At 40.6% G+C, this 25123-nt stretch overlaps 1 protein-coding gene across 8 annotated transcripts in view; it reads right to left on the reverse strand.

The window, feature by feature from the left end:
- The window catches only part of MAPKAP1 (MAPK associated protein 1), a 238696-nt gene that overhangs the window by 89895 nt on the left and 123678 nt on the right, over positions 1-25123 (reverse strand). For all 8 annotated transcript variants that reach the window (XM_077768234.1, XM_077768238.1, XM_077768233.1 and 5 more), the window contains 2 exons: positions 20016-20192; positions 5481-5590 (listed from right to left, as the gene is read on the reverse strand). In XM_077768234.1, the coding sequence (XP_077624360.1) occupies positions 5481-5590; positions 20016-20192 (287 nt within the window). The remainder of the gene's footprint in view (positions 1-5480; positions 5591-20015; positions 20193-25123) is intronic.

A 25123-nucleotide genomic window follows, 5' to 3' on the forward strand; every position in this document is an offset into this window, starting at 1 on the left:
GTATGGGCTTTGAGGTCAAAAAAGCCTGGGCTCCAATTTAGATTCTGCCATTTACTTACTGTGGAAATTTTGGTAACTTTAACTTCTTTTAGAGGAAAGGGAGGCTCCAAGAGGTAAGTATGTGATTACACACGCCATCCTCACAGTTCCTTAATTCTAACATGCACCCTGACACTGACAACACACACACATATATACACACATGTAAAGTCTTGTCTGTAAGACAGGCATAATAAAATCTGCCTTCTAGGGCTGTCTGCAGATTAAATGAGATAGTATGCATAAGTACACAAAGGCACTCAATAAATCAGCTCTTACCTCACTGGAATCACATCTTGGGGAAAGACCAACTCCCCTCCTGACACACGTTAGGTTACAGGCTCCAAATGCCCCTGCCCTAGCTTCCCAGGTTCTCCCCCACGTCTGTCTATATTCCTCTTTCATACTGCAACTGTCAATTCTGCATGTCTTTCCAGTTCTTTTCTTTCTTTGTGCTGTTCTCTGTAGGTACCTTCCCCTCTTTGGGCCCTGAAGTATTTCCTAGTAGCTAGAAGTTGGATTTTATTATGAATGCAACTAAGAGTCACTGAAGGATGTGGAGCAGATTTGATCTGATTTATATTTTACAAGATCTCTCTGGCTGCTGTGTAGACAACAGACCGGAGGGGGCCAAGAGCAGAGGCAGGAAAACCAGATTGTTTTTCAACAATTCAGGTGAAGTCATGGTGATCTGGACTTATCCAGTGCAGAAGGAAAGGATTGAATACGTTCAGGATATATTCTAGAGGTAAATCCAAGAGGACCTGCTAATGGGTAAGAAGTGGGGACTTAACACAGGGAACAATTCAAATTTCAATTTTACTACATTTTTTTAAGAGGGGGTAGGAAGAAGAGAGGTAAGTAAATTAATTACAAAGTAATCTGAAATGTTCTTTTTATATTAAAATATAGTAAGCCTTTAATAGCTACTGCTTTGTATGACACTGGCCCTCCCCAACTCTTCACAGCTTAAATGTGAAGGTCACAATTTAAATGTCAATTTCTCAGGGAGGAGTTCCCTGACCATCCTATACAATGCATCTTATTCTCTCTCAACCCCTCCTATCTACCTTCCTTCTAGGTAGGATGTAAGTTGCTGCTCAGCAAGGGCCTTGCAAATCTGCATCCCACTGCCTCCCTGCATCTAGCACAGGTCTGACACATGGGAACACATGAGGAGTGAAATGTACAACACAAGCTACAAATACGTCATGGATCAAAGTTTACATTTTACATGAACCTTTAATATAAAACTGGAGAATCCAGTGACGTCATCATTAGTTGTCTTTCTGATCAGAACCCTGCACCCTGTGGTAGCTGTTCTCTCCCCTTCTCTGCGCCTAGCAGTGATTCAGGGACAATGTGGAAGCATCCTAGACTAGGCCACATCACTGATGACATTCTAGGTGTCTTGTGAAAAACACAGTACGTTAGCAAGCAATAAGGTGGTCTGTGACTCTAAACAGAGATGGTGAGAGAGAGTCCACTTGATAAAGCTAACATTGATCTTTCAAAATCTGGGTAAGATTTTATGAGGGAAAAACAAAAATGAATGTCACAAGTTTTATTAATAATACTGTAAGAACTTTTCAAAAGGATTTTTAGACTAATAAAAATTGGTCTTTCATTTCAAAAGGCAAGAATGAATAGGGGTGAGAAAAAGTTAATATGCTTCTGGTTCAATTTTTCAATAGATGGTAAAGAAAAATACTTCCATTTCATAATGACAACAAATACCGAAACAGCCATGCAGAAAACTATTCTGCCCGCAAAAATCTCACTTTAAAGGAAACTTTCTCTCTTTTGTAGCTCAAGAGTTAACTGTAGTTCTTTGTCAACGTAAAACTGAAATTCTATCTGCCTCCATTTCTTAAGTGTCCCTGCCACACCCAACACTATGTGGCAGAAGGCTGGTAAAGGTTGGTGACAATAGCATTTTTAAACAACAACAAAATACTAAGAAGCTCAGAAGGTCACGAACTTTGAGGGTGAACTTGACAAAAGGAGAACTTGATGAGCTAAGAGCTTTAGTCACTAAAAAACAGGTTAGTGTATTTCACTAGCTAAATCAAGGGACCGGACAGGCTACTCTTCATGATATCAAAAACATACACACCCAACTATAAAAATCAGTAAAGAGGTTTCAGCTAATTCTTCTAAAACCTGATTCTTCATTTATAATTTTCTTAAACAGTGGGGGCCTTCTGCCAATGCAGGTAGCTTTCAAATGTCAAGTGGTCAGTAATAAAATGAAAAGCTGCAGAGAAAGTTTAAAAGAGACATTTAAAGATGGGCTTTAAAAAAATGGGCCTTAGCAGAGAACCGACTGGAACACACTGCGAAAAGATTACTATAGTTCAGGACATGAATATTAATCGAAAAACCCTGCAGTGTTCATAAACAGTTATGACAATGAAATAATTACAAATAATGCAAGTCAAAATTCTAGATCAGTTACAAGTGCCTGTAATGATATTCTATCCATACAAAGCAAAAATACTTTAAAACCCTAAGGGTTTCCGCTGACAAAACTATCTGCCTAAACAAAGAATTCTTTTGCTCACATACCTGCCACCTTCTGATTTTTTTACAAATGAAAATGGGGGAGGAAGTGCCAGAAGGAAGGGCAACAGAGTATTTAAACACTAGAACAGTCATTAAGCCCACATCTGGGTTTAATAATACCGTAGTTTAAGTTCTCAACTTATTATTATCATGAAATGGAGAGTTGTACGGTCAGTCTGGAAAAAAAGAGGAGAGAAGTTTGGGGTTTGTGGATAAGCACCAGAAGTTCACTGTCGGCCTGCAAAAGGATTTCTGAACTCTTGTTCTAGTTGCAACTAGCCTCTAATCAACAAGTAGTTGAGAGCCCTTGCCTCGCACGGCACACATTCATCTCAAGTGGAGTGTTTTGCCTCTCACTTCAGTTAAGTAAGAGCAGCAAAGAGACAAGTGCTGTTCTGCACTCGCTCAGGCAAAAGCCTCTTGATGAGAGAGCCGAGCACTCCGCTTTGGTCCTGGACGTGGGGCAAGGCAGGCCCCTTCCTGCAAAGACTGCGCAGGTCACTGTGGTAGACACTCAGGAAGTGCAGCATGAACATCTCTAGCCTGGCATCTCTTGCCACCAAGTTCTTGAGTTCATGACTAAGTTCATGTGTCATAACGGGTGTAAGCATTCTACAGCCAACTGTGGAATTTTTTTTTTAAAGGAAACATACTGTGTTTCTGTCTATGACAAGAGGATTTTCCTCTTTTCATTAATTCCCCTCTAAAACAAGTCCACTCCACAATACAAAAGTTCAAAACCACAAAATATACCGCCTTTATCAAGCTAACCTTACATAAGCATCTTTGCCAAATTGGAGATCCTTCTATTTCATGAGACCAGACTTAATAAAGCAAGAGAAAGAGCTTCTCATTTTACAGAGCTTTTTGGATTAAGAAAATGGACAGTAATTTATGTAAATACATCAATCTCAAATGACTTCTCTAGTATGAAGGGGAATAAATAATGCAGATCGCTGTGTTTTGGATACGGCAAAGTCTCAGATGGAAATGGCAGGGATGTGTACACGTAGGTGAACATAAATAAATGTGTGTGTGATAAACGTGCTTGCTGGAGATGGACACAGATAGATAGGTATACAATTGGAAAGAGAGCTGGAGACAGAGGGAAAGACACTGGTTCAGCTGCATCTAAGTTCAAAGAGGTTTCACGGTCTAAAAAAACCTGCAACAGCAGAATTTCTATTAAGAAGGTTTAAAAAGCTGGTCTCACCTCCCCTTGGAGGTGCTCCCCTGAAATAATGCTTATCTTTGAATTTAATGAATGTGTCACAAAATACACTATTATATAAAACATTTAGAGACAAAACAAGAGGAAAAAACAGGATCCTCAAGGAAGATGAATGCCTATTGAATATCTTTAAACATCTGAAGCTGTTGAAACGCTATTAGATTGGTACCTAGAACCCCCAAAATACCTACTTTCCCCTGGGAAGGAGAGGCTGTGCCTCTTCAATCATCCCTTAAACGTAAAGAGGTTTGACCCCCATGCAATGGATAAAAGTCACCCAAAAAATGAACAAAAGAGGTGTTTGGAAAAACCAGAACACCATTCATCCCAGCTAACGACTTGTTCATTATGAGTGATGATGGATAAAGACTTCTCATGCTGAGATGAAATCAAGATTTATATGCATTGTTTCCTCTCCCAACTTGTGGGAAGATCATCATCATTTAATTCTATCTCTGCGGCCAGTGATGGGCATCCAGAGAGCTGGTTATCAAACGGCGCAGTCAGCTGGCAAAAGCCGAAACGTGCGGTTGGCACATCTGGACGGAGCCGCCACAGCCGAGGGTGAACAATGACTCCTGGCAAGCATCCAAATTGCTTGCAGACGCTAGCAGGTCTCATCTACAACCGCCCCTACCAGCATCTCTCTCTCTCTCTCTTTTTTATGAGAATCAGATTTTCATTGCTCCATTCAATTGCTCTCCTCTGCCATTTTTTACAGCTCTTATCGTTCCCCTGGAATATGGCCTTGAGACAGCTCATCCGTGTCCTTCACTGTGTTATCTCTTCTAACTTTTATTAAAACTTCAGCTTTCATCTGAAGATAGCTAATTAAATCTGGAACAGATTATATGCCTCCCCTTAAAAAGAACACAAAACTATTTTCTTCAACCTGACTAATGCTTTTTTTTCCTCTCCAAAAGATGAAACCAAAGGTGTTTAAGAAGTCTCATTTATTTATAAAGCTATGATATCTGACATGTCATATACAGGTTGATATATATTAAAGTTGTCTGTGGTATGACAAATCTTTGAGCTATTTCTGAAAATAATTATTCCTCAATACTGATAATATTTTCCCTCGTATCCTTTAAATATTATCGCTAATACCATAAGCTAATTTTCTGTACAAAGTTGGGTAATGAGGAATTAAAGATTAACAGATATTTGTGCACATCAAGTGACTTATCTTAAAAAAAATCTTTTTGCAGGTGCCCCTCATTTGGCAAAAATGGAAATTGTTGTTTTTATTCCATGCCCCAAGCATGAGCAACTGAAAGTCTCCCCCATGGAAAATTATGTGAAAACATGAAATTAAAAGCAGTACTTCAAATTTAGGATTTGGTTTTCCAGACAGCTTTACACCAACTAATAGTTCAAATGGCTCTGTCTTCATTTATCACAAATTATTAATGATGGAACTTCCATAATCAATATGACCACATTCTTCTCACATATGCCACTGACCCAATCCCTTCCTTGGGCCCAGTGGCAGCTCAAAAAAGCTGTAGACCTGCTAACCAAACCGTCAGGCAATGATATCTAAAACAATCTAGCCAGGCATCAATACACACACACACACACACACACACACACACGTATGCATACACCAAGCACTTCTAACAGTCTATTTCCTGGGTCTCACCTGAAATTTTCTGGGATCCTTTTCTTCGCTTCACTGCCTTAAGCAAGATTTCTTTCATGGTGACCTTTGTGTTGTCCACCTGAATCAGGGAGAATCCATGAGCAGCATTTCTGTAGGAAAAGACAAATATAAAATCATCACCACCATTCAACCAGAGAAATGTTCCTGCAGTCTTCACTGTGTTTAACAAAGTTTTACTAAGTGTACCTCAAAGTGCCAATTATTTAAAAAGAGACTAAATGAACCCACTTCCAATGAGAGACAGAGACAGAGAAGTGTTTTAGTATGAACAGCTCCAAGTGAAAGAAAGGTCAGAGTTAGGGAAGGTTCTCCTAATTTATCTCAAATTGAATCTAATTGGCCTGTGTGGGTCACTAGTGCCGTGGGTTCCTCATGTGGGCTTCCAAGCCAAATCCTGCACAAGGCCTGAAAATAAACTTGGCTTGTGTCAGCAGGTGTCACTGCAGGCAGATCCCACCATCACATCAAAGCTCATGCGGCCCTAGAGGGAAAAAACTTCATGGGGTGAGGAGGGTTGGGAGGTGGAGGGGAAAATAGGGCAGCACAAAGCAATTCGAATAAGGAAAAAAAGGCTCTTCCTCACTGGGTAGTAAGTACATAAATAAATAAATTTTAAACATACAGTTTGGAGGCACCTGGGTGGCTCGGTCGGTTAAGCGTCCGATTTCAGCTCAGGTCATGATCTCACAGTTTGTGAGTTCAAGCCACATACTGGGCTCTCTGCTGTCAGTGCAGAGCCTGTTTCAGATCCACTGTCCCTCCCCTCTCTGCCCCTTCCCCTCCTCTCTGTCTCAAAATAAATATTCAGGAAAAAAAAGCATACAGTTTGTGTACACTTTAGGAGGAATGTTTTAATCTACTCGGTCCTAGAAGGTCAAACAAAATATGAAATGAAGCATAACTAATTACACAGCAAAACACTAACACTACTTGCAAACTCCTAGCCAGGTGAACTTGGAGGGAGTGGTTCATCTAGAAAGGAAAAAACTGGTATGGAGTAAGTACCCTAAGAAAAGCAGCCCATCCTTGGGTGAGGTATAACTTCACTAAGACTGTTAATTGCAATAGCAAGTATCACAAATACTACTCACTATGCTCGGGCACCAGAACAAAACAGACCAATTCCAAGAAGCTCATCTAACAAACGGGACCCAAGTTTCCAACTATGGAACATGGGAATTACCACAAGGAGGTTGGTCGCATTCCCATTTCCTCATAAAAATCTCAAAGGAGAACACACAGCCAAAAAACATGGCAGAACTTCATATTGACAAGAAATCTGAAAGAAAAGCCAAGCCCCAAGCTAAGCCATGGAAAAGCTTCCCAATGGTAGGACGGCCTGGGAAGGGGTCTTAAACCTAGCTTGGACCCAACCAGGTGGCTGGCGATCCACAAGCTGGGGGCTGATCTCAAAACCAAGGACCCAATTTGCTTCTCTAATACAAAGACATCTCCACACCCCTCCTCTCCATACGGCTTGCTGTTTAATCCTTGACATTCCATTTGTTAAAAAGCAAAAGCCGACGCTGGTCTAGCCAGCACGATCATCCATTTTAACTTGGTCAAGTTCTTGCTATTGAACAGCAGGCCTGAGAACTGTCAAGCTAATTTTACTGAACACTCTGTTACTGAATCATGCCTGAGCTCCAGCCATTCTTTACCTCAGAAGCTGGACCCCATCCCAGAACAATCTTTAAAAGTTTATTTTACTGATCAAAGCAAAATAAGAAATAGCTCTTTTTTTAAAACTATATTTAGGGAGCGATGCAGTAAGTGATACTTTGGCAAGAGCACTGAAATGTAAAGTGCCTGGTGCATTTATAAACTTGGGGGTATTTGCTCTGGCACTAGGCCAGCGAGGGTTTGGAACAAACGCCAATCATCTGCGTTCAGACTTGTCTTCCCCTGCTCTCTCCTCGGAAGTCAGTATGCGCTCCATCTGTGACAATATGTTGGGCGATGGGTGAGTGGGGCCTAAAAGGGAACACAAGTTCTCGAATACGTGCAAACTAGTACTGGGCTACATCTCATGAACCTCCACTTACCTGGGGTCCACCTGAACTATTTTAGATGGGAATCTGCTTATAAACTGCTTACATTCTCTCCTAATCTGCTGGCTGGCTGACAGCATTATTTCAAACCCATACGTTTATCTTTTGTAGCAAAGGCAGATGAGAAGCTCAAAAGAAAGCCTTGCATTTGGACTAACTTCCATAAATTGAAAGTGTCCTTTGAAAAGATTTTTGAACAGAGGAAAATCCCTAGTCTGTATTTTTCTGTCATTTTACCAAAACGTACCTGGGTGACAAGGTTAAAGCAAGCAGAGGAAATCCCTGGCACTTATCATCCACAGGCATTACTGATAAATTGTGTGGTGGAGGAATAAAGGATTACCTTCTGTATTTTTTCATTACACTTTTCTTTTGTTACAGAATACATAAATCCATTGTGGCACAATGTAATATGTATCACCGTGCTACACCTGCGGACGCTTCCGGGCGGCTGCCATGTCTGTGCAGTCAGGAATGATAAGTGAACCACCCGTGAATGTTAACGATAGTGATCATTCTGAGGTAACTCGGCTCTCCATCTTCCTTTACAGCCTCCGTGCTGAAGCCAGGGTAGCAAGGTTCATGAGAGGAAAATGAAAACAACAGTGAAGGGAAGGGGCACACACGGCGCTCAGAATGTGCTTTCACGAGTGTGCGGTGTCTTACTCTGGGGCTCCATTTCGGTAAAATCGTGCACATTGAAAGGAGAAAGAGGCTGTGACCCACGTACTACACACTCAACCAGACCTAATGAAAGCTTCCTCAGGCCAGTCTCCCACACCACTCGCTTCTCTCCCTCCAGACAAACACCAGCTTTGGCTCTTGCTCCAAGTCTACAGCACTTAAGGGGGCAAACTGTTTCTAGAATACAAGAGGACAGAACATAAGTGGTTCTCAGAAGACATCTAAGTGCAGCTGTTAAGTTATGCTCCCATTTAATAAATGGATATGGAGACTTGCTCCCACAATCTTCAGCTCGGCTTCCAAACGTTCTGGGTTGTATGCCTCATTTCTTTATATCCAGGAATTTTTATGGGCTTTCTAAAAAGTCTATTGAAATACATCTTTGAGAGCCGCTTTTATTTAATATTGGGCATTGGGTCTGTGGCTGAGAAGACAGTGATTTGGAGGGACATGCTGACAGCGGGTAGGTAGGGTGCTAGCCCCGCCTCCCTTCCGTGTGGCCCTGCATTCCAATCCCTGAGGTGTGACCTGTGCTGGGGGTGACTAGCCTTTGCACAGACAGGCGGACGGATAGGCAGATGGGCTACAGACCCAAAGTCTCAGCTCAGAAACTGCTCTTCCTCCTGCTCCCCTCGTGGACAGACAGCTTGTTCCCTGTCACAGCAGGACACTCTGGGGGCACTGAGCAGAAGCGGCTGCCCTCCAAGCTCCCTGGGCTGCGGGGCTGGTCTAGGATGAAGCGCCACTTTGGGGAGCTGACTAAATGCTGCCAGGAGTGCTTCAGTCAATTCAAAGTTAGGTCCTGTCAAGTCTCGTAACCACTGAAAAACATATGGGCATTTTAAAAAGAGATTACTCACTCGAGAAATTCAGCTCTGTCCCAGTGCAAAGCCACTCAGTTACCAAAGGGAAGTTTTTATACCAGCATTAACCCAACACGACGAGCATTTCTCTCCTAAGTATTAAACCAGAGATGATGGGCACGGAGAGGAAGCAGGGGCACAGGTCCTTATCTGAAAAGCTTAGATTCTACTTACAGGGACAGAGCTGGAACCAGAATCCACGCTGGAAGGCAACACACTGGAGAGGAAAACACGGGCTGGGAGTTAAATACCCTTTGGTTCAAATCCCGGTTCTACGGTTCACCAAGATGTTGCCTCAACATGTGGGAACCTGAGCTGCATTCACGAAATGAGGAGGCCGCTTCCCTACAGAATTGTCGGGGAGGAGAAAATAGACAATGCACGCCAAGCACCTGGCACTATGGCTGGCAGGCGGCAAAGGAACTTAGAAATGTCAGTTCTCCTGTGTTCTCCTTGTTCCAGATCATCACTCCCAAGACAAGAAGCCCCATTTACCCCCTGTCTCCTACCCTATCAGCAGAGATTGCTTATTGGGGGAGCAGATCCCAGCCATTGTTTACACTTGGTAATCCAGGGCTATTAAAATGTGCAATCTGATGGGCATGTTGGCAAGAGTCAGGGGCACTGTAGGCAAATAATCTCTGGCCCGGGCAGCAAACCCCCTCTGAGGCTCACAGAAGAGCGCCCTGGGCTCCGATTTTGAGGCTTTCATTTCTGAGAGCATAAAGCAGAGAAGCAGGTATACTGCACCTCAGCTTAACTCGCTGGCTTTGGATGGGGAAGGTGGAAGTCAAAAATCATGGTGGCAGTGCAGAAAAATTCAATGAGACTTATTAGTACAAGATACTATTCAACAATTACAATTGTAATAGCAGCAATTACTATCTACTGAATGTTTACCATGTGCCAGGTGCTATGTTAAGCTTTAAAAAAAACCTGTATTAACTCATTCAACCATAAAGTAGGTGCTATTATTATATCCATTTTATGGAATCTGAGGCTGGAGGCATTAGGGAATTTACCTGAAGTCACTCATCTATTAAAGATCCTGATTTTGGATTTGGAAATCTCCAATATGGTCCCTAACACAAACAGCACAGTCCGTGGGGAGAGAAAGACAAAGAGACAAAGAATTATAGTTCTTTGTGATAAGCACAAAGAGGTAGGCCAGCTCAGAGTGCTACTGAAACACAGAGGCACTGAACCAAGTTGGGGAAGGGACAGGGGATCAGAGAAGCTTCTTGATGGAGATGTCTCAAAACAGTGATCACTTCCTTCTACATCCTGATAAGAAAGAGGGCTGTGACTGAGAGGCGGCAGAACACAGCAAGTCTAGAGTAGAGCCTGCTTTGGAGTTCAGCTCTGCCTTCCTGGGATGAATGATATAACCTCTCTAGCTTCCAGTTTCCTCATCTACAAAATGGGGCTAATTCTTAGAAGTGTAAGATTGTGTGAGGGCTAAAAACTTCTAAAGTAGTTAACATAATACCTGTTTATAAGAATTGTTTAATAAACAACAGTTAATATAATAATTACGGGCTTTTCTAGGAAAGGAAATGATAAATGAGATGATGACAGTTGTGAACATTTACTGAGCATTTACTTTGTTCACTTAATCCTCCCAGAAAAAGTAGGTGCTATTATCAGTCCCATTTTAAAATGGAAGAAACTGAGGTTGGGCAAGGTCAGGACACTTGCCTTGAGTTAACACAGCTACGTGGAGGACCCAGGAATTGAACCCAGGGCAGCCAGACACCAAAGTCTGAGTTTTAAACCTCTCTATAGCCCAGAAGGGAGCCTTGAGGACTCAGGGGAAGAAGCGACTTCCAGATAACACATCCTCCAGATCGGAACTACTGACCAATCTGGGGCAAAGGTTCAACTTCCACTGTAACATTCAGTTTGATTATAAAATGTCCCAACTCTTAGACCAGCCATATGAACTACGAGATCCCTTGTTAAAAGCCCTTGGAGAACATCATGGTTTCTTGAGCCACAGTCTCAGTTTGTGGAAGTGGGAAAAGGTCACCAAGAGTAGCACTTGATTCTCCAGTCCTGACCAGGCCATAACAGTGACGAAGACACCCTCCTCCAGTTCCCAGCCAGCGCGGGTTCCAACTCCATGCGTGTTCATTCCCTAGCACTTCAAAGTAGAAAATGAAAATATATGAGCAAGAGAAAGCCTTGTAATAACTGCAGCATGCCTGCTTTAAAGCAAGTCCTTCGGGTATTACTTTATCCATAAAGAGAGTTTACACTAGTGTGAATGCCACATTTTGTTTCCCCTTGCACTGACAAAAATTTTTTTTAAGATCAAAGCGTATTGTATGAGTATGTGATGTTTGACATTGGACAAAGTACTCTTTTTCAAAACAGACATTTTCCAAAAACATAACTCGCTAGACTAATGGGCAGTGAGAAGCCAAAATGACTGCCCTCCGCCTTCTCCTTGTGTATCTTTGCCAGAGTCCTTGGGACTTGCCAAATCCGGTCATGCCTGCTTAGCTTGCTCGACTGATTGTGCCAGAAAAGAAAATAAGACACAGATGTATTTGAGCTCTTTGAGATGCCAGTAAGAGAGACAGCTAATGGCTTCATTTCGACCCTCCCCTTCCAGCTGGGCACAGGTGGGGGATAATGAGGTCCCTCTCCCTAATCAAACTCAATTATTTACTACTCTATATAACTGCAAAGACATTCACATTCAGTGCAGAATATAAAACACACCGTGGGCTACTTCCAACCACTGCCACTGGGTATTTATAACAAACTCAAGTGGCTAACAGTTTGCCTTGGCAGGAGTTTAAGTGTGTAAAGTTTTGCAAACTGTTTCTGTTCAAATATGTCCTGCTGAAATGGGGTCCCAGGCGGGGTTCCATAACTGTCAGGTCAGTGAACTGCATAACATCTGAGAATGTATTCACCATGCAGTGCAGACAGGATCTGGAAATCAAACGCTTCGTTCTATTGCAACCTTCTGAGAAGCATCACAGTTTTTTCAACAGCAAGACTGACATTGTATTAATAAACATTACAAGTCACTAGCCTGACATGTACATAGCAGCAGCTGACAGACTCCAACATAAGCTGAGGGGAGAACAGAGGAAATCAAAATGAGACGTAGTAACTAAACATGGCCAAAGGGGGTGGATCATGAAACAAATCACATTAATGTCAGAAATGTGAGCCCTAAACTTTTAAGATATATAGCAACTAAAGCAACAATCTGGAATAATTTTTGGATACCAAAGTAAGTTGATGGCTATCTAAAATGTGTGCTTTTATTGTAGGAACAAAGCATATCCTGGCACAATTTCAAGAGACATTCCAGTGAGCAAAACATACATATTTAGCTTGTCTGACCTTTAAATTCTTAGAAGTATGTAATTAATGCTTTCCATCTTTATTACTTGCTCCAATATTTCTGTCACTTTAAACAGACACAAAGAAAAATCTTTTCTGTTCTCTAGACAGTAGCTGTTGCCAAAAAGGAAATCAAGTCAGATTTCCAAATACAAAATTAAACAGGCTGCATATGTTATATTTCCACACATGAGGACAATCTGGACAATGAAAATGTTTGCTAATACAACAGAATGAAAAGAAACAACACACAGTTGGTCCTCTATGACTTGAGCAAACAATAAATAAGAAATTTATACCCATATTGTCAGGCCTGGTTACAAAGGATATGGGCATCTTTTTCCCCCCTTTATCCTATTTTAGCTCTGCCCCTTACCAAACTGTATGACCTTGAGCAAATAACTACCTGTCTCTGATCCTCAGCTCATACATTATAAAAATGAGTTTCTTATAAGGAATAAATGAGATAATGGCTACTAGGGGCACCAAACTGAGTGTGCAAAATGGCTCATCTCCTTTTCTTTTTTTCTCTCTCTCCTGTCCAGACTATAAAGCAGTATCACATAAGAGTAGAAGAGGCTTCAAATTGATGATATCCTTTCAAAAAGGTCTGGTCACTTTGGGTATACTGTGGAGATCTCATCAAGAGGGTATACTGAAACTACCAACCCTTTTGAAAAGCCCACATACGTCAAAGAGCAATGAGCCCAGGCCATGCCTCTTAAAAAGCAGCTAACCTTTCTCTTTATGCAGGGCCGAGAGAAGCCACAGCAGTCTCTGGGAACCTTGTGGGCCACAATGTCCAAGGCAGCCCAGCTTCTGGTGGAAGACCATCTACGGACTACCCAGTGATCCATTTCCCCAACAGCAAAATCCTAGCTGGAGTCCATCTGCTCTGCTGTGTAGCTGTTGGTTAGAAAGGTCCCTTCCCTATGTCCATCTGATACACGCAACATTTTAAGTCAATACATGAACAGAAGGAAAGTTCAATCGTTCTTACTTCTGATTAAGGGGGATTCTGCCCATTTTATTAGTTTGGACTTTTCTTCCCTTTTAAAAACCCTTCTTCCCCACTCTAGAGTAGGATCCCAATGTGAAATGTCAATGTCAACACATGTAATGACACCATCACAGTTGCTATCACCACTGCCATTTTTAAACTCAATTCAGTTCCATGAGTTCTGACTGAATTGGCCCTGTACTGGGGAATGGGAGGGGAGGGACAAAGTGGGTTCCTCTCCTGTTCACTCCAAGATCTCATTCTCCCTTGTCCCACTACGGGTAAGGGCCCAGCAGGCCATAGCTTGGTCAGTGCTGGCATGAGGTACTTCTGGGGATACTAGGCACCAGCAGAGATCCAGCTATTTAGTTTGGGGGACCAAGTATATACTCCCCTATACTTCCGCCCTCTACCTCTACACTCCTGATATCTAAACAGCTTCAAAGTGTAGGCTCAGAGCAGCTAGCTGTCAGCAAGTTAGGGACTCCTGTTTATATGCACAATTGATCTGTCCAAAATCAATCAAGAACAATGGAGATCTTAGAAATCCACCTGCCTGTCTGGTAAAGGAGAGAGTTTCCATTAGAAAGCAACGAATTTGCAAGTTTTTAGCGTAATCCATTCTCCTTCCCCAGACAACAACTCTTATTTCCTGAGTTTCCGGGGACCAAGGGCTTGGGTGGGGAGAAAGGCTCGGCTAGCACTGACTTGGTAAGAACATCAGAAGTCACTCAGCGTCACATTCTTTTTCACAGAACACTTTCCCAATTAGGGATTCATTTACATTAACTAAGAGGAACTATCCTCTTTTTGAACATAAATAATTATATAATTTAATAAGTCATTATCTTGTATGATGGAGCAAAGTGAAAGTTTAAATTTTCTTTTGTATGAAGAAACATAGCTCTATTTTCTAATTTTTCTATGATGGACATGTATTCATTATGCCATAAATAACCAAAAGAAAAGTTAAACCCCATGCACACCTTAGTGTGAATTATTCAGCCTGATAAATCTCTGACAGAAATAACAAAAATAGCAACTATGTAACACTTCCTACATAACAGGGTCTGAGCTGCATTTCCTACCTGAGGTTCAAGGGCCCCCAGGCTTAACAGATGAATTCACAGGCTAAGTTTCAGAATTTAAACAATTTTGCTTTTAGTTTAATGAAAATCATACATACACCCATATATATATCATGTGCATGATATATATACATGATATATATTTAGAAAAGTAAAATTATATATGGATTACATATATAATAACATACAATAGAGAGAAAGATGTAGCCACTCCTAGCCTTCCATGTTTGCCATTCTCCGCCCAAGTCAGAGGAGCCTTGAATCACTGCTTAGAGGAGAAATACCCAGGAAAGCAACTGGACCCTCCTTAGACAGACCTAAGCAAGAAATAAACTTCCTAGTAAGCCAGGGTCAACAAACCTTCTCCACCCCCAGGCACGGATGTACTGTCGTCTAAGACTATTTTCTTGCTACTGTGGCAGACTTGAGGTACAGAGAGGTAAGGCCCACAAGCCTAAAATATTTACTACTTGGCCCTTTATAAGAAAAGTCTGCCAACTTGTTGGATAGGCTGGGAAGATTTGAGGGGCTGTGAGTGCCAGCAGCTAGAGTTATTTAACATCACTAATAGACTCAGTCAAAGCCAAATGATATCACTGCAAGCTGCACGCAGAAACATTCTGGTGATGGGAGAGTGGGCACAGGCTCTCCCTATAGAACAGGCGTGCTGACCTTTGAGGAAATCATGCTGGGCAGTGCCCAAGTCACACTGTGCACAGGTATCAATCAGGCAGAGAGACCATTTACGCACAGATCAACCGACAACATCAGGAAGTAGGGGGACTGATTATCCTGGTTCACTAGGTGCTGAGGGGATAGGTATTCCTGGGTATAGGACTTTGAATCTCGAAACAGGGAAAGTCCTGGGCAAATTGACATAAATTGGTCATCCTTGCAGAAATGTTCTTTACTTTTTCCAGTAAAGTACATTTAAAATTGGGGGAAGGGATGCACTATAAATCAACTGGCTCATTAAAATAATGGACTAGTAGTTAAAAATACACTCATTGTTTAAAAGGACAAATATTAATATGGCAACCAATGTTTCATATGAAAATCAAAAACTCAAGTTGACGAGTAAAACATTTAACACCCATTAAATCCAACATCAGTGATTTAATTTCAACAAAACATCATCTGTTGCATTTAAGTCGTTAATTATATTTTATTAATGTTATAGTTCTATTTGATTTTAATTTGTAATTTTGTTTGGGTTGCATAAAGACATGGAATTTATAGCTAAAATTTTACATTTGTATGTATTTAAGTAACACTGTAATCAAATGAATTTGGGCAAACATTGAGGCTTCAGGAGAATTAATTTTCCTTTAAAAGAAAATTACATTTAATAAAATTCCTCACAACAATTCCATGAGGTAGTTCTTATTCCCCTCATTTTACAGATGAAGAAACTGAGACTACAGTCATACTGTAGCAAGTCATCTGTGAAACTGAAACTTGCACCCAGATTAGGCTGGGCTCAAAGTCTGTGAGGCCTCACTTGGAGTGGGCAAAGATGGCATATGGGAGCCACGCGGTTGGGTGGTGTGAGGGCTTCTGAAAGCCAGAAGGCAACCCAGGAACTTCGCGGTATTCAAAAGACAGGAACAGGGCTGCAGAAGAGGCCAAATGGGCCAAAAAGGTGAGGCAGGACAGAAAGCTTGACCAGGGTCCCTCCCAGCGGCCCACAGACACCTCAAGGTTCATCCGTTCCTTCTCTAAGAAGCCCTGTGCTGGCTGCTGAGGAGAGAGATAACTAAGACCGTATGCACCCTGTCTTCAAGGAATTTATGGTCTTGCTACTGTCTCTTAAAGGATGTCTGCCCGTAAGAGGGTTGATTTCAAAGTCTACAGAGCTCCCATGTCCACCCCTGCCCATATTCAGCAAAAGTTAGCCCAATAGCCAGCGGAGCAATGTCTACTCACACTCTGCCCCTCTCTGTTAGAAAACAGAAAGGAAGGGAAGAGGAAAATGGTAGAAGCAGCAAAGAGATCTATTCAATAGTTACCCATTCAAGAAATATTTGTGGCATACCTACCACAGTAATGGAGCTATCCTAGGTGTTTGTGGGGCATAAACGATCCAGTTCTTGCTGTCAAAGAGTTTTTAATCATAACAACAATAACTGCAGGAAACACTCAAACAGGCACTGCTTTTAAGTGCTTTACATATATTAACCCCTTCAATCCTCACAGTGGCTCTATGAGGTAGGTGTTATTATTATTATTCATTTGATTAAGCCATAAAAAAGCTAAACAATTCATCCAAGATCACACACACACACAGTACTAAGGGTAAAGTCAGGATTGGCACCCAAGCACTCTGGCTCCAGAGGCCACCATGCTCTTACCTACTACACTACAATATACAGTAGCTAAATGCCGGCTTCAAGACAGTGGATTCCCCACCGCCATCCTCACTCAGCCTTAGCAGGGTGTTGCAAAGAGCATGGACTTTGAAGTCAGACATGGGGGCAAATCCAGGCCTGAGAGCAATCCTTGTCAGCCTCAGTTTTCATGTCTCTAAAATGGTCATAATAAAAACTGGGCTATTTTTGGATTAACTAGAATAACACATAAATTGCTTTCAATTTGTAAAAACTAATTCGCTCTGAAACTATGAACACATCCCTGGCACCTCCTGAAGGCCTGCTCTGTCCTGCATTAGCCGGAGAGTCTTTTCTAACTTAAAATATAGGCCAGAAAGGTGAATGGAAGGTTACTGAAGCAAGAAAACACACATACGGCAAACGGTCAGTAAGCTGTACTATTTCATCAGAAAACTGAGGAAAAGAAGAAACAGAAAATGTACTGACACTTTTGTTCTAAATGCTCACATATAAAGATTTTACTTTACCTCGTGTTTTCAGAAACACTCCAGACATGCTAAAGAAGTTCTCTGGAACTTTAAATAGCAAAAGGACTGACTCGTGTGTGTGTCTGCGAGTGGGAGTGCAGGAATGGAAGTAGTTTGGGAAAAACATGAGAGTATTAAGCTTAAAGTCGTCGTTGTTACTCTCTACCTTTCTCTCCTTCCTCCTTCGATTCTCCAAAAGCTGGGGTTCAGAGAGAGACACTGTGTAGTCTTTAGATGCTTCTCCTGGGGAGCTATGTCTGGCCTACACCAACCCCAACTCCCAAGTATTGAAAATCACTGATTTAAAAACACTTGCTTTAAAATGGACTTTCAGTTCAAAAGAATGCTATGATCATATGTTAATATTTATGTAGTAAAAATTATGTGCTAATGAGAACAACTCTTCTAAGTCACCTATAAGTAAACAAAACGAAGGTGGAAACTATTGCAATACCCCTATATTTTCACTTTGAAAGTGAAAAGAAAGAAGTTCTAACGATACTCTGTGATGGTAAGACTTTGAAAAGATGCTTTTATGAATTCTATTGGTAGCACTGTAAATTGGAACATCTTTCAGAAGGCTACATGTCAATACAAAGCAAAAGTCTAAAGATGTTTCTACTCTGACCAATAATCCTACTCACAGGAAATTGTCCTAAGTAAGTTATTCAACAGAAATAAAAGAGACAGAGATAAGGGCTATTATTAGACTCACTTATTAAAACCAAAGCAAGTAAACAATCTAAACATCCCGGGATAGGCTTCTGATACAGCCTATACCTTTCTCTATTGTACTGCTCAGCACATTTTAATGATCTGACGACATGAATAAAGGGGTTGTCTCTGTCTGGATTCTTGGCACATAATAAATGTAAACTGTAGGAACTAAGAGCAGATATCAAATATTTGTAATTTTAAGTAAGAATAACACAATATGTAAACTAGAACTGAAACTGTAATATAGATACATGGAAATGGTGATACAAAAATGAAAATAGTTATATTAGGATGTAGGAATCACCGGATAACTTTTAAACTGCTTTCAGTGTTCTTTAATGTTGCCGTTTTAGTGACTCCTAAATATAAAAAGAGGGAAAATATCTACTGTTATATACATCAAACATGACTTCATAGTAGGGATGAAACGTTAACTATAAAAACTTGAGGAATCATCCCCTAGCTACCCACCCCCCAAGCACTCAGGTATTCTTTCTTTGTTCAAGCGTAGAAAGACCCAAACTATTCATATGTCATAAGTAGCATAAACCTATTTTCAGTAAAAATTTGAAACAAAGGCAGTATGTTTTAAAGAGACAAGGGAAAGTCCTCTAAAGCAATCCCTCCTTTGGCTAGTGAATTTGCTGTTTCCTAACAGCAGGGGGTGCCAGAAGGGTCACTACTGTTCCCAGGAGAGGGCCCCACAGTCCTGGTCAGAAAACGCTACAGGTTTTCCTCTAACAGGGACCTCTGGGTAAAACTCGCTCTAGAGACTTGAATAAACAAAAATTACATTTTTATTTTTATTAACTTCTGATACTTGGCATCTCCTTGAGTTATAAATGTAGTCAACAAATCCCAGTTGTAGTGGCAGTACTGGTGACTCTGTCACGAACAGAAAAAACACAGATGTCACAGAACACTACAGTTTTTGCAGATTTCTCAAGTATCATTTATACTCATCACTGCCTTTGAAGCGAGAGGCTTCAGGAGTTACTGACAGACTGGCTGCTGTATCTTGGTATTAAACGTATTAAGAAAGCCATACATATTACTGTATCACAAATTTGTTTAATAATTTCATAAATATTTAAATGTAATGGAATTTTCTTATATTCCTATGGATTTTATTTCCTGCATTTACAAACACTCTTCTGGAGGGGCGCCTGGGTGGCTCAGTAGGTTGAGTGTCCAGCTCTTGATTTCAGCTCAGGTCATGATCTCATGATTGGAAGAGGGATCGAGCCCCGAGTTAGTATCTATGATGACAGCACGGAGCCTGCTGGAGGGATTCTCTCTGTCCCTTCCTTCACTGCTTGTGTGCACTCTCTCTCTCAAAAGAGAAAAAAACAAACAAAACAAAACAAAAAAACCTAAAAAATATTTTTCTGAAAGGGTTTTTATAGGCTTTACCAGACTGCCAAAGGCACAGGAAACTTAACCCCTTATCAGTCTAAAGGAACACAACTGAGAGGAAAACTCAAATATGATTTGAAACAAGTTGGAGACAAAAATAAGTATTTTCAGTCATGAGACAAAAGTAGCTGCAATGCACATTTTTCATTTAGTTTGGAATCTGGAAAGAGAAAGGAAACTCAGAATTTCTGCTTCACAGGCTCCAAAATACCCCACCCAGTATGTCCAGGGGTGTGGTTCACAGATTATTATGTTCAGAGATCTGCCTAATGCAATCCCCTACTACAAAGCAGTCTGTGTTTAATCTAGATGCAGATGCGTAAAATACAATGCAAATGCTGTCCCAACATCTCTCTGGAAGTAGTCACTACAAATGGACATCCAGATACCTAATATCATCCATACAATGAGCAAAACCAAAAATTCTAAAAGGGAGAGATGAGATACTGAAATTAATAACAGTGTCAATACTCACATTCGAACAAAGAGTGACTCTTTAGATGTCAGACCAGGAGATGAATACTTTTCAACCAGGGCCAAAGTACTGAAGCCGAACTTATGAATGGGCTCGTTGGAATCCAGGGGGGGGAAGTCGGTGTCAACCTCCCCGTCATCCTCAGCAATATGCAAGCAGTAGGCACTGACATTGTCACTGAAAGGAAAATCAAAACGGTGAGTGAATACCGTGATGAAGGAGGGACAAGGAGATCAGAGGCTATGGTATACAGCAGGCAAACTGGGACCCTGCTCTTCTTTTACCCAAAAGCCTAGTGAAGCAGCTAGATTACCCTAAATCCTACTTCATTTGATAAAGCGACAACGTGGGAGGACAAAGGAGATGAAAAGCAATGTGAAACAAGGGCCTTTCTACTAATCTATTCTTTCAACAAATATTTACTGAGCACCTGTTATAGGTAACACACAGAACTTAGTCCCTTAAATCAAAGATGATATTTAGTATCAGCCCTCAAGGAAGCTTATGGTATAGGAGGAGGGAAAAGTAAGTACTATGTTAGTTAAATAGAAGTATAAATAAAATACACACAGCAAGCTCTGATTCCAAACACCAAAGATACTTAACAGAGTAAAAGCAAATGACCTGATTTATCCTGATGCAGATAAATGGCTCTCTCCACTACTTTTGGACTTTTCTCCTATCCCTAGAATGTCCAGTCTATACTTCCACATTCCAGCCTTGCCCATTTTAGAGTCAACACACACTTCCTTCTTTTTCTTTGGCGGAGAAGTAAAAAGTTGATTTGCTGAAAAGGGGTAGGAAACTGTACCAACATAAAGACAATTTAAAACTTAAAAATCAATTAGAAACACTTTAAAACACCTTACTCCAAAGTTAAATTGTGAAACTGCGTATCTGCTAGCATTCAGAAACCTGATCCTAATAGTTCACAAGGCAGTAGGGTTCTAAATTGTGCAGCTTAAATTTGGAGTCTTAATTATATGATTGATGCTTAAATTAATTAATTGCAAAGTGTATGCTAATTGTTTAATTGGTTGCTTGATCTATATAGATCATTTTTTGAATTAAATGAGTTGATTTACAAAGTTTATTGATTGGATGTGACAATGAATTATTTCACTGACTACCTGATTTGCAATTTTCCCAATTAATTCACAAATCTTTAGCTGCAACTCTGGTTATTGAGAGAGAGCCTACTTCAGGTGATCTATACTCAGTCTGTCATGACTAAGAGATATTTATTATATAAAACAGGTAATAAGGACAGATTAAAATTAATGGGAACTGTAAATTTGCTAAATGGATGGATAACAAGAAAGTAATCTGGCTATGTTTGTCACTATAAATTTCATGTATTTGCAACGCTGTTAAGAAATTTAAAATTCACCTTTGAATGATATGGGAAACTTATGGATCTTTGCAAGAGGTTACTAACTATATATAAACACCAGACCCCTGTAGGAGAAGAAAGTCTACTAGATAAGAAAAATGTCATGGTATAGTAGCTAAGAGCTTTGTGTCCAGAAAGATCTGAGTTAAAACCTAAGCTCCAGTGCTCACGGGCAATGTGATTTCAGAAAATAAGCTTCGTCTTCTTGAGTTTTAGTTTCTACTTCTTTTTTTTTCTTTTTTTAATTTTAGAGAGAGAGAGAGAGCGAGAGAGAGAGCGAGTGAGGGAAAGGGGCAGAAAGAGAGAATCCCAAGCAGGCTCCACACTCAGTGCAAAGCCCTGGGATCATGACCTGAGCTGAAATCAAGAGTTGAATGCTCAACTGACTGAGCCACCCAGGTGTCCCCTTTAGTTTCTGCTTATATAAAAAGACAAGAACCTAACTCAGAGGTAGTTGTGAAGATAAGATAATATATGTAGAGCCTACCATATAACAGAGGTAAAAAAAAAAAGTGGTATGGTAACTATAATAAAGTCAGATGGAAAATAACTTTGTTACATCAATCCTTAAAGAGAAATTGCAGATGCATATTAGTACCAACAAAACAACAATGAAACTAAGCGACAAGTTCTGTAGTTAACATGTCCACCATGCTCCAGCCTTGGGGCCACTGAGCCTCCAGGGTTTTATGAACAGGGCAGACGCTGATGAAGCAAGCAACGGACTGCACAGATTATTTATTGCCGTGTAAATCATCCTGAGGAATGCCTGTGATTCCCCAGCACCACAGAGGTTTCAAGGGCAAATAATAAGCCTATTGATCAAAGCAGAAAGCCTAACGTTGGTATCAGAAGAATTCTGCTTTGATTGTCATGGGGTGTCCCCAAATCCCCTTCAAAACAAGCTCGACAAATGTCACAGGCTAAGATCTGAGGGCCAAAAGATTCACTGCTGAGTGTTACTATTCTCCTCAGTTTCTAAAAACAAAGTGTGAAATCACTTATTCATTCAAAAAACCTGCAAAGTACCTACCCTGCACTGTAGCCTGCTCTGCATGCTGGGAATACAGCAAAGAAAAGAGAGAATGATTTCCCCTATATTATACAAGACTAATGGGACTCTTTTCTGGGTCATGAGTAAAATTCAGCAGCAAACAGTACTCCAACCCTTTCTACCCCTTAATTGAATATCTGAGGGTAAAATGACTAAAACTCCATATTCTATGCATGGACATATTGGTTCCCTTGTGCCTTTATAAAGGAATCATTAACAAAAGAAGCTACTATGGTATTTTGACTTCTAAAACCTCTTCAGGATTCCAAACGAGTACTAGTGCAATAGCCATTAGTATCATTAGCTACATTGAAAGCTATGTGTCAGACCCTGTGCACAGCAGTATCGATAGGTATGTAAGCTCCCTGAATCTTCACACCAACTCTGAGAGCCATTTATTATTATTTTTGTTTTACAAATTGGAAAAGTGAGCCTCAAGCGTGTAAATGACAGACTTAAGATTCAAACCCAGGCAGTTAAGACCCCTTACCCTTGACCCCCACCTATCCCTCTGCCAATTCCATGGTGTGTCTAGACTTGCCAAGGCCCTTGGGAACCCCTGTTCCTATGGAAATGCCACATACTTTTAAAAGAAGGAGGAAACCATGACATATTCCTTACAAAATATGAGAAGCTTAGAAAGATTTATTTCAACTCCTCACTTTTGCAGATGGAAAATAGATGGGTAGAAATGAGGAATAACATGCCCATGAAGACCCAGTTAAAAGTGGCAAAGTTGGGGCGCCTGGGTGGCTCAGTCAGTTAAGCATCTGACTTCAGCTCAGGTCATGATCTTAGGGCTTGTGGGTTCAAGCCCCACATCGGGCTCTGTGCCTGGAGCCTGCTTCGAGTTCTGTGTCTCCCTCTCTTTCTGCCCCTCTCCCGCTTACCCTCTGTCTCTCTCTGTCTCAAAAAGAAATAAACATTAACAATTTTTTTTTTTTTAAGTGGCAAAGCTGGTTCTGGAGAACTTAGGTTCCTCACTGCCATTCTAAGAGGCTTTGATTGAATCAGAAAACTGGTGGCATTTTCAAACAGGGAGAGAAAAAGGAGGAAGCTATGGTCCATGACTCAAGAATCACCCAAATACAGACATCTGGAACTGATAAAACAATGAAAACAGGGATGCCCCCTCCTTATGACCTAGTAATAGAATAAATAATGGTTTTGCAGTCAGATCTGCTTTTAATGCTAACTCAACCACTAAGCAGCCATGTGACCAAATCTTTCTGAGCTCCTCCATTTTCTTATCTATAAAAAGCTTTCCTTGACTTCTCTAGGAGAATCATTTGATCTCTAGCAGAATCCAAGCGATTCTCCTCTGTGGTCGTTCAGAACTTGATCAATACTTCTGCACATAGTTACCACATCTTTTTCTTATTTATCATTCTATGTTCTCCTAAAAAGCAGGGATCCTTCTATTGTCTCTGCATCCTTCCTGAAGAGTAAGATGGCTGGCACTTAGAAGGCCCTTAAGAAATATTTGTTGAATGAATGAATATATCAATGTATAGACTGAATCACTCTACCCATGAAAAAACCATAAAGATATTATTACTGATGTTTGTACTAATGAGAAGAGGAGAAGTAATAAGCTTTTCTTTTTCTTTTTCTTGCTTGTCACACTGATATCTGTTAACCAAATGGGGCTTTCTAGGCAATGAACACGTGTCAGAGACTGCAATCTAAGACAAAAGGAGTATTCCCAGGAAGAGGTGAGGATGAAAGAGGTATTTTTATAGTTCATCAAATTATGAGTATTGGCACCTCACTTTTTTTATGGAGAAAAACACTGAGAAATTATTACAACTATGTAAAAATGTTTAATTATATGGACACTAAAAGACTTGAAGCTACCAAAAAGTTTACAAAGGTTATGTTTACAATTAAGCAATGAACACTTTTTTTTCTGTACCTTCCAGATGTCCCATAATGACTAAGTCTAACTTCCATCTTCCTTTCCTTATAAAAATAGTGAACTTATTTTTTGATAAGGGTAATAATGCATGATTAGAAACATGACACAATTTAGAAATACAGAACAGCACAAAAGTTGGGAAATCGCTCATCCCATCTGTCCTAGAGATTCCGCATCTCCTGCCTCACCCACATCCCCTGATTCCTAAGTGGTAATTTTCTCTATCAGGTCCTGGGACTGTGAGAAAATAACCGTACATACCTGCTGCATAAGGGTCTTATGAGGATTAAGTGACTTAATTAATTGTACAGTGCCTGGCAGGAAAAAGGATTCTCATTTTGTCAAAATTTCTTCTACCACTCTTGAGCTTGATTACAAAAAAGCAGAATTAACTAACAGAAGCATGGTGGATAGCATGAGACAGAGAACACAGAGTCCTGTTTCTGAGTCACTATCAGAGACTGAGTAATGACAAAAGACTAATAAACAACCAACAGTTTGTTCTCTATATTTAAGAGGGTTTTTTTTGTCTTTTAGTCTTTTTCATTTGCTTTCTTAAATCCCACGTATGAGTGAGATCATATGGTATTTGTCTTTCTCTGACTTATTTCACTTAGTTATATCCTCTAGACCCATCCATGTTGTTGCAAGTGGCAAGAATTCATTCTTTTTTTATGGCTGAGTAATTTTCCAGTTTTATATATGTGTGTATATACATGTATATATCACTTTAATCTTCTTTG

Source organism: Crocuta crocuta, unplaced genomic scaffold (genome assembly GCF_008692635.1).
Source record: "Crocuta crocuta isolate KB4526 unplaced genomic scaffold, BGI_CrCroc_1.0 scaffold35, whole genome shotgun sequence".
Taxonomy (NCBI): domain Eukaryota; kingdom Metazoa; phylum Chordata; class Mammalia; order Carnivora; family Hyaenidae; genus Crocuta; species Crocuta crocuta.